The sequence below is a fragment of the Bolinopsis microptera genome, chromosome 10, assembly GCF_026151205.1.
Source record: "Bolinopsis microptera isolate Bmic1 chromosome 10, MBARI_Bmic_1.0, whole genome shotgun sequence".
NCBI lineage: Eukaryota > Metazoa > Ctenophora > Tentaculata > Lobata > Bolinopsidae > Bolinopsis > Bolinopsis microptera.
The window spans coordinates 15,507,559-15,522,914 of record NC_087081.1 but is presented as its reverse complement, the minus strand read 5'-3'; the positions used below and the strand labels follow the sequence as shown (position 1 = coordinate 15,522,914).

Here is a 15,356-nt window from a genome sequence, read left to right as displayed (position 1 = left end):
CAGTGATATCTCTCTATAGGGTGAAAAATTACCGCAATTTCCACATTATGGCATACACACGAGGTTTCCAAGTTCATTGTTTAAGATTTGGCCGAGTTATGACCATTTTTGAATATGTGACGAGATCACTGATTGAGTGCGGGGACCACGTATCCAACAGATTTTAATTTTTTCAAATATCAAACCAAATATGTCTAGTTCCTAGCTTAAAGCGTTCTCATTTTATGACGACAAAAGTGAAAAAGAGGGAATGTCTTGCCACAAACACACCCACTTTAAACGATAAAATTTTACGAAACTTTCAGGAAATCTAAGTTTGACCCATATCTAAAATCTCTGAAATTTTTGTGCTAGTCTGACACGAATTACGTAAGTTATTAAAGAGTTGAGGTCCCCAGGCAAAGGTCAATTTTGAGATATTTTCATATATTGTAACCTGTATTACTACTATACATATTATAATGTAATTATATTTTGAATTAAAACTTCAAACGAAATTTTGTTTAAATATTCTTTAACAGTTTGCAACTTAACACCTCGTAACTTGGCACCAATGTTCGTCAAGTTCTTGACCAAAAGACGATATTTGATTGTTGTTTCAAAATTTGAGATGGAACGGATAAAAGCTCTAGGAAATGAGAGGTTTTAAAGGGGGTAAATACATTTTCAGGAAAGCCAAAAATACTGATTATTGAGAAAATGTGTTAATCTCAATTTATCAGCATATAGTAGATTGATAGCTTTTATGAAACTAAACATTTCAAATGAACTGATCGATAAATATTAACGCTCGAACAGCCCCTTAAGTAGTGTAGAAAGCTGTAACCAGGCTCTAAACAACCTGGCTCTAAACAAGTTATTACCTCCTCACACCTTCACAAACCTGAACGATAGTTTAGTCAAACTCAACTGGTGATCTGAGACATAATTCTTTCCCAATTAAAGCTCCAATTATAAGATTACAAGAATGTGTAATGTGTATGTATTTCAACTAACCAGTCCAGACGCTCATATTCAGATTCTGGACTGAAAATCTCTTCTAAGTTCCGCCGGACTAAAAACCTCTCCCATGGGAGCTAAAACCATCCTCCACTGGACTAAACTAAAACAACTCTCTAACTCCAGATGAATAGTCCTCCGTTTCAGCTCTTTAATCTTTGAAAGAATATTAAGTAACGTATATGAAAACCGAACAGATATTAATAATGGATTATTAATCGGAGCTTTCATTGAGAAAGAATTCGGTCTAAGGTCATCGGTTGAGTTTGACTAAACTATCGTCCAGGCTTGTAACGGTGTGAGGAGGTAATAACTTGTTTAGAGCCGCTAATAATGGCTAAAGCAATCTAATATACTTAGACTAGTTACTTAGAGGCTCTCAATCATTATCAATTAATTTGACTAGATTGTCAAGATGTCAAAATGTCCTGGCTCTTTATCATAGGAAATACGGACATCAACTCATGAGTTGGTTAAGGTACGTTTTCCAGTCGGAGCATTATTAATATTCGTTATATATTATTATATACGTATACTAATACTATACGTTCATTGATATTCTTTCCAAGATTAAAGAGCTGCCATTAAGGACTATCCATCTGGAGTGACACTCTTTGCAAAAGAGCTGTCAGCTCTGTAATGATAGCTTAGAAAGGGCGTGCCCTAATATTAATAACCATGTAACTAAGTCATTGAATGCTTCGACTGCTCATGCGGCATCGCTGCTCCAGCCCAGCAAAGAATTTCCATTGGGGCAGCTAAAGTTTCTCACATGTGTATTATCTAGAAACGATTTAAAAAATCTTTGCCCTTGTAGTTCCCGTACATACCTTACCGGACCTTATTTTGACGTTTGAGGCACTAGCCGCCTAGCGTTCATTTTAATGTCCGTTTAAATAAAGGATGTCCGTTTACAGTCCGTCCCAGTCAAAATACGTTGACATTTTTTCCCAAAAGTATTCCACTGCAAACTTTTTGTCCAGGACATATAATTACTATTTGAAGATATTTCATGTTATACAACAGATTTATTTTAACAACTGTGTGTTGCAGTTATGTAGAATTTATTGCAACGTTTCATCCATGACAAAGGTATTTAGCCGAAACGTCGACAACATCTTGTTAATTACACTGAGTGCCGAGTGGAGACTCTCACTTCGTCCCCAATAATCAAATATTATCCACCCAATTACAAGAGCGAAAAGAGATATCTATGATATTGATCTTTATTGAAAATTCTCTACATTGTACTTATTATCAACTTTTAAACATTTCAAGATTCTTAAAAACAAAATTATAAACATTTTGTAATTATTGACAATAAAAGAGACGGATGTATCATGCAAAATTATTCATAACACAATGATATGGTCACTGAAATATATTTTGAACAAACAACTTAACAAAATATCATCTTTATAGCTCAAAGAATAAATCCAAAAAAGTTGATTATTGTACCCATTTTATTTAATATTATACTTATAGCGTAACGACTTAGGTGAGAAAATCTATAAACTGAGGAATTATTCACATTTTACGCAAGGGGGTTTTGAAAAGTTATTTAAATTTCACGCAAATAATAAAGATACCATGCACAAAGAGCTTAAAATAATCCACAGTCCTTGAAATTGTTTCAATACAGCGAACTTATTTTCTTCCGACTCGAGATCTGTAGATAGAGTTTCCGATGTCAATTCCAAGTACTTCTTTTCTGTTCACATCGATTTGCATCAACTTTCCAGGTACCTTTACCCATCTTGTGCCTGTAGGGCTATCTGCAGTCATTCCCTCGCGGTAAAAGATTTCATTTTCACCAGTTACGCCAACAACAAGGTCCGTTCCTGAGCTAATCCATTTCAGTTTTCCTAGAACCTGTATCCAGGTTGTTCCAGCAGTGTCTGCGTCACCGTACGTTCCCACTCGGTAGTAGATATCGTTTGCCAAAGTCACTCCCCACACCCCAGATTCCCCGACACTGATTTGTTTGAGGTTCCCGCCGATACGCTGCCATGAGCCGCCAGTCCTTCTGTAGATGTTCCGTCCTCTGTCCACTCCCCACACGCGATCCTTGTTGCTCACATTTACGTTTGTCAGTTTTCCGGCGATCTGTTGCCATTTGTCGTCTCCCAAGTACTTGTAGATTGCATCGGCTTTGGTGACCCCCCAAACAGATGCCCCAGATGAAACTTGTACCAGTCCACCAGCGATTTGAGTCCAGCTGTTTCCATCATTATTAAGCTGATAGATGTTGCCAGTTCTAGTGACACACCATACTCCTGAGTCTCCTGTCGAGATGCTGTTACATGTTCCAGGAATGTTCTGCCAAACTGAGTGGATTAATTTTTAGGTAAAGGTGGGAAATGAGGCCCCCCCCCCCCTTCCCCTGCACTGGCTTATAAAAAACGGCCAACATTGTAAACAAGGATACAAAATACGTCACGACTTGCCTAAAACAAGTTTTTTCAAATTTATTCAAGTCTACAGTGAACGTTTTATCTAGTGCGAAAACATATACGGATTACTTACTTGGTTGGAGGCTTCTTTCTTCTAGTTCGAGTATTTGACGCCCAGGACGCGGACGCCCATGACGCCCATGATGGGGGTGACGCCCATGATGGGGGTGATGCCCATGACGTCCATGATGCCCATTGACGCCCATTTCTATCAGAAAGCAGACAAGCACTACAATTACACACTTCATATCTATGTTCCTTTAAAATAATGGGGTCAAGTTTAGTATAATAACAGCTTTTAGAGTAATTTGTTTATGCCTCAGTTTCAAAAATATGTGTGCCAAAACTTGGGCTCAATAAGTACCAAACCGAGAAATTTCGACTTATTAGGGAAAAGACTATCCGGGAATAAATTCGTAACAAAAGTTTCTCTTCAGGAATGTGGTTTACATAGTTCCAGGAACCATCTTAAAAATTTGTTGGACTGAAACCGTGGGGAAAAGTTTCTAGAGCAATTTCTATCCAGACGTCATAACTTAATTAAGGAAGATCAGTCATATCTCTCTATAGTGTGTAAAATGACCGCAATTTCCACATGATGGCATACACACGAGGTTTCCAAGTTCATTGTTTAAAATTTAGCCGAGTTATGACCATTTTAAAATATTTGACGAGATCACTGATTGAGTGCAGGGACCACGTATCCAACAGATTTTAATTTTTTTTTAAATGTGTCTAGTTCCTAGCTTAAAGCGTTCTCATTTTATGACGACAAAAGTGAAAAAGAGGGAATGTCTTACCACACCCACACCCACTTTAAACGATAAAATTTTACGAAACTTTCATGAAATCTAAGTTTGACCCATATCTATAATCTCTGAAATTTGTGTGTTAGTCTGACACGAATTACGTGAGTTATTAAAGGGTTGAGATCCCCAGGCAAAGGTCAATTTTGAGATATTTTGATATATTATAACCTGTATTACTACTATACATTTTTTTATCAAGACACTTATTTTACTTCGGTGTATTCCAACAGCCACATTGTTACACAAGTGCAACCAGCCAATTACAGGAAGCCGAAGGATCTTTTTGGCCAGTGACGGTTAAGGTAGTGTGTACCATACTTTCTTCGCCCGAGACTTTGCTGCAATGTGCATCTCCTCATTTAACCCTCACACTCGATTTCTCGAGTATTCGGCTGAGTAGACCGGGGGGCTGCATATACCATTCATGATCCTTAGCTGAACGTCGACGACGCTCACCCCACGACCAGGCAGTCAGTGGGATTCGAACTCGCAACCTAACGATTGTAAGACAGGCGTTCTAACCAACTGCGCTACCTGGCCGCTTAATATTATAATGTAATTATATTTTGAATTAAAACTTCAAACGAAATTTTGTTTAAATATTCTTTAACAGTTTGCAACTTAACACCTCGTAACTTGGCACCAATGTTCGTCAAGGTCTTAACCAAAAGACGATATTTGATTGTTGTTTCAAAATTTGAGATGGAACAGATAAAAGCTCTAGGAGAAGATAGGTTTTAATGGTGGTAAATAAATTTTCAGGAAAGCCAAAAATACTGATTATTGAGAAAATGTGTTAATCTCAATTTATCAGCATATAGTAGATTGATAGCTTTTATGAAACTAAACATTTCAAATGAACTGATCGATAAATATTAACGCTCGAACAGCCTTTAAGTAGTGTAGGTAGCTGTAGCCAGGTTATTACCTGGCTCTAAACAAGTTATTACCTCTTCACACCTCTACATACCTGAACGATAGTTTAGTCAAACTCAACTGGTGATCTGAGACATAATTCTTTCCCAATTATAGCTCCAATTATAAGATTACAAGAATATGTATGTATTTCAACTAACTCACCAGTCCAGATGCTCATATTCAGATTCTGGACTGAAAATCTCTTCTAAGTTCCGCCGGACTAAAAACCTCTCCCATGGGAGCTAAAACCATCCTCCACTGGACTAAACTAAAACAACTCTCTAACTCCAGATGAATAGTCCTCCGTTTCAGCTCTTTAATCTTTGAAAGAATATTAAGTAACGTATATGAAAACCGAACAGATATTAATAATGGATTATTAATCGGAGCTTTCATTGAGAAAGAATTCGGTCTAAGGTCATCGGTTGAGTTTGACTAAACTATCGTCCAGGCTTGTAACGGTGTGAGGAGGTAATAACTTGTTTAGAGCCGCTAATAATGGCTAAAGCAATCTAATATACTTAGACTAGTTACTTAGAGGCTCTCAATCATTATCAATTAATTTGACTAGATTGTCAAGATGTCAAAATGTCCTGGCTCTTTATCATAGGAAATACGGACATCAACTCATGAGTTGGTTAAGGTACGTTTTCCAATCGGAGCATTATTAATATTTGTTATATATATACGTATACTAATACTATACGTTCATATTCTTTCCAAGATTAAAGAGCTGCCATTAAGGACTATCCATCTGGAGTGACACTCTTTGCAAAAGAGCTGTCAGCTCTGTAATGATAGCTTAGAAAGGGCGTGCCCTAATATTAATAACCATGTAACTAAGTCATTGAATGCTTCGACTGCTCATGCGGCATCGCTGCTCCAGTCCAGCAAAGAATTTCCATTGGGGCAGCTAAAGTTTCTCACATGTGTATTATCTAGAAACGATTTAAAAAATCTTTGCCCTTGTAGTTCCCGTACATACCTTACCGGACCTTATTTTGACGTTTGAGACACTAGCCGCCTAGCGTTCATTTTAATGTCCGTTTAAATAAAGGATGTCCGTTATGTCCGGACAGTCCGTCCCAGTCAAAATACGTTGACATTTTTTCCCAAAAGTATTCCACTACAAACTTTTTGTCCAGGACATATAATTACTATTTGAAGATATTTCATGTTATACAACAGATTTATTTTAACAACTGTGTGTTGCAGTTATGTAGAATTTATTGCAACGTTTCATCCATGACAAAGGTATTTAGCCGAAACGTCGACAACATCTTGTTAATTACACTGAGTGCCGAGTGGAGACTCTCACTTCGTCCCCAATAATCAAATATTATCCACCCAATTACAAGAACGAAAAGAGATATCTATGATATTGATCTTTATTGAAAATTCTCTACATTGTACTTATTATCAACTTTTAAACATTTTAAGATTCTTAAAAACAAAATTATGAACATTTTGTAATTATTGACAATAAAAGAGACGGATGTATCATGCAAAATTATTCATAACACAATGATATGGTCACTGAAATATATTTTGAACAAACAGCTTAACAAAATATCATCTTTATAGCTCAAAGAATAAATCCAAAAAAGTTGATTATTGTACCCATTTTATTAAATATTATACTTATAGCGTAACGACTTAGGTGAGAAAATCTATAAACTGAGGAATTATTCACATTTTACGCAAGGGGGTTTTAAAAAGTTATTTAAATTTCACGCAAATAATAAAGATACCATGCACAAAGAGCTTAAAATAATCCACAGTCCTTGAAATTGTTTCAATACAGCGAACTTATTTTCTTCCGACTCGAGATCTGTAGATAAAGTTTCCAATGTCAATTCCAAGTACTTCTTTTCTGTTCACATCGATTTGCATCAACTTTCCAGGTACCTTTACCCATCTTGTGCCTGTAGGGCTATCTGCAGTCATTCCCTCGCGGTAAAAGATTTCATTTTCACCAGTTACGCCAACAACAAGGTCCGTTCCTGAGCTAATCCATTTCAGTTTTCCTGGAACCTGTATCCAGATTGTTCCAGCAGTGTCGGCGTCACCGTACGTTCCCACTCGGTAGTAGATATCGTTTGCCAAAGTCACTCCCCACACCCCAGATTCCCCGACACTGATTTGTTTGAGGTTCCCGCCGATACGCTGCCATGAGCCGCCAGTCCTTCTGAAGATGTTCCGTCCTCTGTCCACTCCCCACACGCGATCCTTGTTGCTCACATCTACGTTTGTCAGCTTTCCGGGGATCTGTTGCCATTTGTCGTCTCCCAAGTACTTGTAGATTGCATCGGTTTTGGTGACCCCCCAAACAGATGCCCCAGATGAAACTTGTACCAATCCACCAGCGATTTTAGTCCATTTAAGCTGGTAGATGTTGTCATTCTTATCGACACCCCACACTCCTGAGTCTCCTTTCGAGATCTTGGTAAGTCGTCCAGGAATATTCTGCCAAACTGAGTGGATTAATTATTAGGTAAAGGTGGCTTATAACAAAACAGCCAACATTGTAAACAAGGATACAAAATACGTCATGACTTGCCTACAAGACATTTTTTCAAATTTATTCAAGTCTACAGTGATACGGATTGCTTACTTGTTTGCCCATGTGCTGCTATCAGAAAGCAGACAAGTACCACAATTACACACTTCATATCTATATTCCTTTAAAATAATGGGGTCAAGTTTAGTATATAATAACAGCTTTTAGAGTAATTTGTTTATACCTCAGTTTCAAAAATTTGTGTTTCAAACATTTTGTCGGACTGAAACAGTGGGGACGTCATAAATCATAACTCAATTTAGGAAGATCAGTGATATCTCTATAGGGTGAAAAATGACCGTAATTTCCACATTATGGCATATACACGAAGTTAATTCTTTAAAGGCCTCCCCAGCCTCGGATCTTAGGATTAGATTTGCAAAAATTCCTGAGGCACAGGTGCAAAAGTTAAGACATGCAAAAAATCCTAAGACAAAATTTAAGCAATTCTGAGACAGCGAAAAACCCTGAGACAAAATTTAAGAAATCCTGAGACAAAATTTAAGAAAACCTAAGACAGCAAAAAATCTTTAGATACAATTAATACAATAACCACAAGAATATGCATGGATATGATAAATACAATATTACTAGGTATAGTAGGAATGTCAATAAGTCCATAGAATTTGTCTGAATCCTCTGTGTGCCTGCTAATGAAGTGAGTATCCCAGATCATATCTTTACAGGTAGGACTGTATAATGGGGGCCCCGATGTTATAGCGGATATCATCTCCCCCCCCCCCCCCCCCCCCCCCCCCCCCCCCCCCCCTTGCCCCTCCTTAATCTGATTACAAGCTACCAAATATTCGAGAAATGAGATAGCTAGGTTTTCAGAAACAACTAAAAAGTCAATTTCGAGAGAATTTTGATGAAGACGGAAATTGGCATATTTAGGTGTCTAAAAAACAATGTTAACAGAGATCTAAAATTTGTTGGATACATACCGGACTCTAATTTTGTTCACGATAATTATCGTAAATCAAAAAACGGAGTGGGTGCCTTAAATTGATACAGTCTGGGCGAGAGTCATGAAAAAAATAAAGATTTGTTGAAATATCGTCCCAGAGTCTTAAACAAATTAAAACTTCAACTTTTAAAGAGAACTGAATGTTAGTGAACTGGAAGTGAAGCAGCTATATAAGGACAGCTGTGCTCAAAATATTTGGTCTCAACATTCTTCCTTTTCTGCTTACTTGTATCAGGATATATCTGTAGTCTTGTAAGCTTGTAGTTTAAGTGTAGTTAAACTGTGCTACACTTCTGTTTGTTACTATGATCTTTGAATAAAAAGAGTTTCACTGTAGTTTGCGTGCATCAAGATACCTTACTAGCTTGCATCAAGATACAACTTATAGTATGGTAGTTAAACTGTGCTACACTTCAGTCTGTTACTATGATCTGTTATAAATTTAAATTAAATTAAAATTTGTCACTGTTCAGGTTAAATAAGGCAGTCCAAAAACGAATTTCACATTAGTTTGCGTGCATCAAGATACCTTACTAGCTTGCATCAAGATATAACTTATAGTGTGGCAGGTAAACTGTGCTACACTTCAGTCTGTTACTATGATCTGTGATAAATTTAAATTAAATTAAAATTTGTCACTGTTCAAGTTAAATAAGGCAGTCCAAAAACAGAATTTCACTGTAGTTTGTGTGCATCAAGATACCTCACTAGCTTGCATCAAGATTTAACTTATAGTATGGTAGTTGAACTCTACTACACTTCGATCTGTTAATGGTCCATTATAAGTTTTAAAAGGAATTCAAAGTGGTTGAATACGAACTGAACTCATCTGACAGATATACTGATATAGTTTATTAAGTAGCCAGGTAGTGAAATTATAGGCATACAACTATTCTTACTGAAGCTTTCATATAGAAAAGGTTTAAGATTTAGCCGAGTTATGACCATTTTTGAATATGAGACGAGCTCACTGATTGAATGTGGGGACCACGTAACCAACAGATTTTATTTCTTTCAAATATCAAACTAAATGTGTCTAGACAATTTTGAGTTCCTAGCTTAAGGGGGGGGGGGGGGGGGGGGGGAATTTTTTTGTGAAACTTGGTTTCGAGATAGCAGTTGACCAACAAACTAAGACCTGTGGCCGAACTTTTGGGGGGTTCCGGACCCCAACCGCCAAACGGTGCCTGCGGGGCAGCCACGCCCATATTTGGTCCAAATTAGGCCCAATTTAGCCAAAGACCCTGAACGTGTCCAAAACCCAGGTTTTAGGTACTCTACTTGTAGCTAGTGGTCCCCTGAACTCGTATATGAATTTTCATCAAGATTAGACAAAAAATAACTGAGCTATGAGCCAAAAACCATATGCCCATATTTGGGCATCCATGCACCAAATTTGATTGATTTTGGCCCAAAATTGGTCAAATATCAATATTTTTAAATGAAACCAACTTTAAAATCAAATTTGCAGTGCAAAATTCAGAATTTGGCCGCCAAATTTTTTTAAAGGCCTAACTCAAAATTCCAATACAAAACTTAAGGTCAAAATGCGATTCTACGTTGATTCTGAAAATTTCATGTAAAAATATTGAAACCCTATTGAGTTCTATTGTTTTGAACGAAATCAGTTACGCAAATATCGCGAACTGAGATATGGACAATTTTGTTCATTTTTGCGATTATTTGAATATAGAATCCACAGCTCAGTTAGGTAGATACTGAGCTGATAATCGTAGAGAATGTGTAGTATAGTCTTACCTTCCATATAAAGTTGGTTTCATTTAAAAATATTGATATTTGTCTAATTTATGGGCCAAAATCAATCAAATTTCGTGCATATTATATGCCCAAATATGGGCATATGGTGTTTGGCTCATAACTCAGTCATTTTTTGTCTAATCTTGATGAAAATTCATATACGAGTTCAGGGGAGCACTAGCTACAAGTAGAGCACTAACCTGGGTTTTGGGCATATTCTGGGTATTTGGCTATTGGGGTGAATCAGGGTGAACCCCCCCCCCCCTCTGATTTTTTGTGAAACTTGGTTTCGAGATAGGACCGGTGACCGAACTTTTGAGGGGGTCCCCGACCCCAACCGCCAAACGGTGCCCACGGGGCAGCCACGCCCATATTTGGTCCAAATTAGGCCAAATTTAGCCAAATACCCTGAACGTGCCCAAAACCCATATATATGCCCATTTTTCTACACCTCTACACATTCTCTATGATTATCAGCTCATTATCTACCTAACTGTGAACTCTGTGTTCAAATAATCGCAAAAAATGAACAAAATCGCCCATATCTCAGTTCGCGATATTTGCAAAACTGATTTCGCTCAAAACAATAGAACTTAATAGGGTTTCGATATTTTGACATGAAATTATCAGAATCAACGTAGAATCGCATTTCGATCTTAAGTTTTAATATGGAATTTTGAGTTTGCCTTTTAAAAATTTTGGCGGCCAAATTCTGAAAAATGCCAAGCAAATTTTAGAATTTAGCCGCCAAGTTTTTTATTGTTTTGAGCGAAATCAGTTTTGCTTTGCAAATATCGCGAACTGAGATATGGGCGATTTTGTTCATTTTTTGCGATTATTTGAACAAAGAGTTCACAGTTAGGTAGATAATGAGCTGATAATCATAGAGAATGTGTAGTATAGGCTTACCTTGCATATAAAGTTGCTTTCATTCAAAAATATTGATATTTGATCATTTTATGGGCCAAGATCGATCAAATTTGGTGCGTATGCCCAAATATGGGCATATAGTTTTTGGCTCATAACTCAGTCATTTTTTTTTCGATCGATGAAAATTCATATACAAGTTCAGGGGACCACAAGTAGAGCACATAAAATCTGGGGTTTGGGCATGTTCAGGGTATTTGGCTAAATTGGGCCTAATTTGGACCAAACATGGGCGTGGCTGCCCCGCAGGCACCGTTTGGCGGTTGGGGTCGGGGACCCCCTCAAAAATTCGGTAACCGGTCCTAGTTTGTTGGTCACTTGCTATCTCGTAACCAAGTTTAACAACAAAAATCAGGGTGAACCCCCCGGCCCCCCCCCCCCCCCCCCCCCCCCCCCCTAAAGCGTTCTCATTTTATAACGACAACAGACAACAGTGAAAAAGAGGGAATGTCTTGAAAACTTTCAGGAAATCTAAGTTTTTGTTATTGTTGATATAGAGCTACTTGCCACTTAGGTCCAGGATCATTATAATATAATAATACCTTCGCTTTAAGGTACATCTTAAAGCAAGATAGCAAGATATCTTGAGCCTTGAAGCAAGCAAACTACAGTTCAATTCTTTTTTGGACTACCTTACTTAACTTGAGCATTTAATTTTAATTTAATTTAAATTTATCACAGGTCATACAATAGGTTTATATCACAGAGTGAGTTGTAGCAGAGTTTAACTAAACTAATAAATCTGACTTCTGAGCGTTAGTTTTAGATCACATCTCTCGTACAAACCATCTTAAAAACTCATAAATATAAAGTATAATCCAACTCTAGTTTAGCTGCTGCCTGGTTTCTAGTGCTATAATTTCGGAGACAAAACAGATACAATATTACATTAAATTTTAGTAGGTTATTGTAATATATAAGGACATGTTCAAACCTGGTTGGTGGTTTTGTTTCACTGCCAAAATGGGCGATTTTCTCATTTTTACAATAACTCCATTAATAATTACTCGATGGTCTTAAAACTTTCAGAGATGATTAAAATTGTGATAACAAATAGTCTCAGGTCATCGGCTATGAATTATAATAATTATTACTTAAAATCGCCTTCATAGTTCATACAAGCAACAAAACGACATTGGTCATGATCTATCCTATAGTGATAATGACCACAGTCCCATGCGACGAAGGAGAACCTGAAAATCCGATCGTTGGGTTCAGTTGTCGCATTTCCGATTTCGGTGCAGTTGTGATATGACCTGGGTTCAGTTGTCGTTTTGGGATTAAGCTGATGGGTCACCCAATTAAGCTGATTGGGTGCCTGTTAACTGCGTGGGAACTAGGCTCAATTGAGTTCAATTGTCGGTCACCCCTTTAAAGAAGAGTGGAGATTCCTTTGGAACAAGCACTGCTTGTTACAAGCAGGGATCAAACTTAAGAAACAATGTGATCACAGACCCCTGAAATTACACAGTTTCTGTTTCAGTGTTTTTGCCTGTATGTGTTCCGTGTTGAAATTATAACCAATTAACGAATTCCATCGAATCTCCGCTCTCATCTTAATTAAGTAATTAGTTAAAGAGGGCCTTAAAGAGCTATAATGAGTTCCATTAGAAGGCCGATTCGGAAAGACTGTTGTAAATGGAAACCTCGCAAAAACACTACGGATGCCGAGCATGACTTTGGCAGTTATGATAATCATACAACTTTTGCATCTTAGATTTGCACATTAAAATTATTTGCTAAATTTGGGGGAAAACGCCCAATAAGATGACCACATTTCGGGTTTTTAATGGTTTTGAATGTTTTCGAGCGTTTAGTTAACTCAAAAAAAAGTTCCAAATTATGTCCGTTTAAAATTATGTCCGTTCACGCAACGTCCGATAACGTCCGATAAGGTAGTCAACACCCTAGGGCCCTAGCAGCTAGCTACATAATATGAAGAATTTACTTCACTTCTAGATGCTGTTTCATTTAACAGAAACTTCCCAGGCAGCACAGTCTGAGAATATGAGGTTGGAGGTGGAGGGTGCGTTGGGAAGCATTGTTGATGAGGCCAGTAAACGGACTACAGATGAGGTGAGATGCTTAGGGTCAACACTAAAGTTTGATTTTTCATGTTTTTTAGATAATTTCAGGTTCAAATAATCTAATTAGATGTACGTATATAGTATATATGTGCACTGTTATTGAGTCAGAGTATCTTCCTCCTTCTCACAACTGATAGTTTTTATATTCATAATGATTAGCGATTAGTCCTAAATTTCTAATCCTCCAGGTGGAACGGATAAAGTCGGAGAGCAACAAAAACATCTCAATGTTAATCGGGGAGTGTGGGAAATATCAGGAGAGGATAGCTGAGTTGGAGGCTGACCTCGAGGAGGCAGAAAGGGTCCGGGAGCAACACCTAGGTACTGAAAATATGATCTTTACGGTGAAATTTAATAGTTTAAATTTATGACAATTTAACTGATACAATTACATGACTATTGTAGTTTTGCAACGCTGAAGGCTGGAAGAGTCGGGGAACCACCACCGAGGCTTAGTTTTTGGCAGTAAAAATGTGAAAACTATCTTGACGGTGAAATTAAATAGTTCGAGACAGTTAAACTCGTGGATAAATAACCATTTTGTTTCAGAACCACAATTAAAATGGTTATTTATCCATTGCTAATTAACAAAGATTAATCACATTATTCATATAATAGAAATTAGAAAGGTTCTTACTGAGCGGCGCGCGCTCAGCCTGTCATTCCGCTAATCTCTATTCATTTTATTATGAACATAAATTTCGCTGGATTGTACAACTTTCGTCTTGGTAGATTCCAAACACAAGGAAATTTTCCTTCTGGTTGGTAATATACTCAATGATGGGAGTATAGTGTATTGGCTATGCCCCGCTTACTAGTTTAGCTCTTTCTAGTCCCCTGCTACACGGCATGTAAACAGGGATTGGCTAGTTAGAGGCGGTCCGTGTAGGCCTTACACTGTACTTTCAGCAATACTCATAAATATAATAACCTGGGGTCTCCAGGTATAAGAAAGGTTCCTGCACATGCAGCTTTCCAATACAATAATCTTTTGTAATAAAGATAATAATCTTTATACTGTATTGTACTTAATGCGCATAATTTCAAAAATGCATCAAGTTAGAGCATCACCATTAGGGCATCATCGCACCTAACTTTTCTATGTCTGCATTGTTTCGGGTGATTCATCTTCATCAGTTAAGCTCAAAATGGGTGATCTCACTAACTCACCAACTCTGTTATCTGGATCTACCTTGATCTGGTGACTGCCTGGCAGTGGTTGTGGTGTACGTGGCTGCAGGATAGGCTCCTGCTCAGTGCCCACAACAGAGTTGTTAGGCAGAATACACACCCAAAGGTCAAGTAATACATTCTTGAAGGATTTCTGTCGAAGGAGAATGATGCTAGGATATCTTGGGATCTGCCAGCCCTTTTACTTGCAGTATCTGACACTGTGGGGAGGTGGAGTTGTAGTATGGGCCACATAAAGTGAAGGATAAAGAGAATGCGAGTGGGTAGGAGCTCCATATTACCACAGACACCAGGAAGTAAATGAAGGTTCTTCTGGCTGAGAACAGTTCCTTAACTAAAACTGTGTTCTTTCTGAGGTCCTGTGATTTTGTTACTGACCCTTCTAAAACCGTTCTCGAACCTTCGCTCCTGTTAGCCTTGTAGATGAGCTTTTGTAGCAAGAATAAACTAGTGGAGGTAAGAAGTGCACAGAAAATTATTAAACCCGTCACAGACGACACTCTGCAACTTCATCAAGCCTATCAAAACATCGCGACTTGCTTTTTTTAACCATAATAGAGCACGAGCATATCCAAACCCCCACTCCAGCTCCAAAAGACAGCACCCAACTACCAAGACAGAGCACTCTTATGTAAACAAGGCGTACTTTACGTTCGTAGAACAGTTTATACTTGAATATCATGACCC

General features: G+C 37.8%; 3 protein-coding genes across 4 annotated transcripts in view; 2 read left to right on the top strand and 1 right to left on the bottom strand.

The window, feature by feature from the left end:
- LOC134822081 (1-phosphatidylinositol 4,5-bisphosphate phosphodiesterase beta-4-like) overlaps positions 1-15,356 on the top strand; it is an 858,242-nt gene that overhangs the window by 209,664 nt on the left and 633,222 nt on the right. The gene's annotated exons all lie outside the window — the stretch shown is intronic.
- LOC134822083 (myosin-15-like) overlaps positions 1-15,356 on the top strand; it is a 72,820-nt gene that overhangs the window by 46,630 nt on the left and 10,834 nt on the right. For both annotated transcript variants that reach the window (XM_063832953.1, XM_063832954.1), the window contains exons 10-11: positions 13,381-13,467; positions 13,667-13,799. In XM_063832953.1, the coding sequence (XP_063689023.1) occupies positions 13,381-13,467; positions 13,667-13,799 (220 nt within the window). The remainder of the gene's footprint in view (positions 1-13,380; positions 13,468-13,666; positions 13,800-15,356) is intronic.
- LOC134822491 (lectin L6-like) lies at positions 6,557-7,857 on the bottom strand. The gene is made up of 2 exons (XM_063833604.1): positions 7,794-7,857; positions 6,557-7,653 (listed from the first exon to the last, which is right to left on the bottom strand). The coding sequence occupies exons 1-2, from the start codon at positions 7,849-7,851 to the stop codon at positions 6,989-6,991; spliced, it is 723 nt and encodes a 240-aa protein (XP_063689674.1). The 5' UTR covers positions 7,852-7,857; the 3' UTR covers positions 6,557-6,988.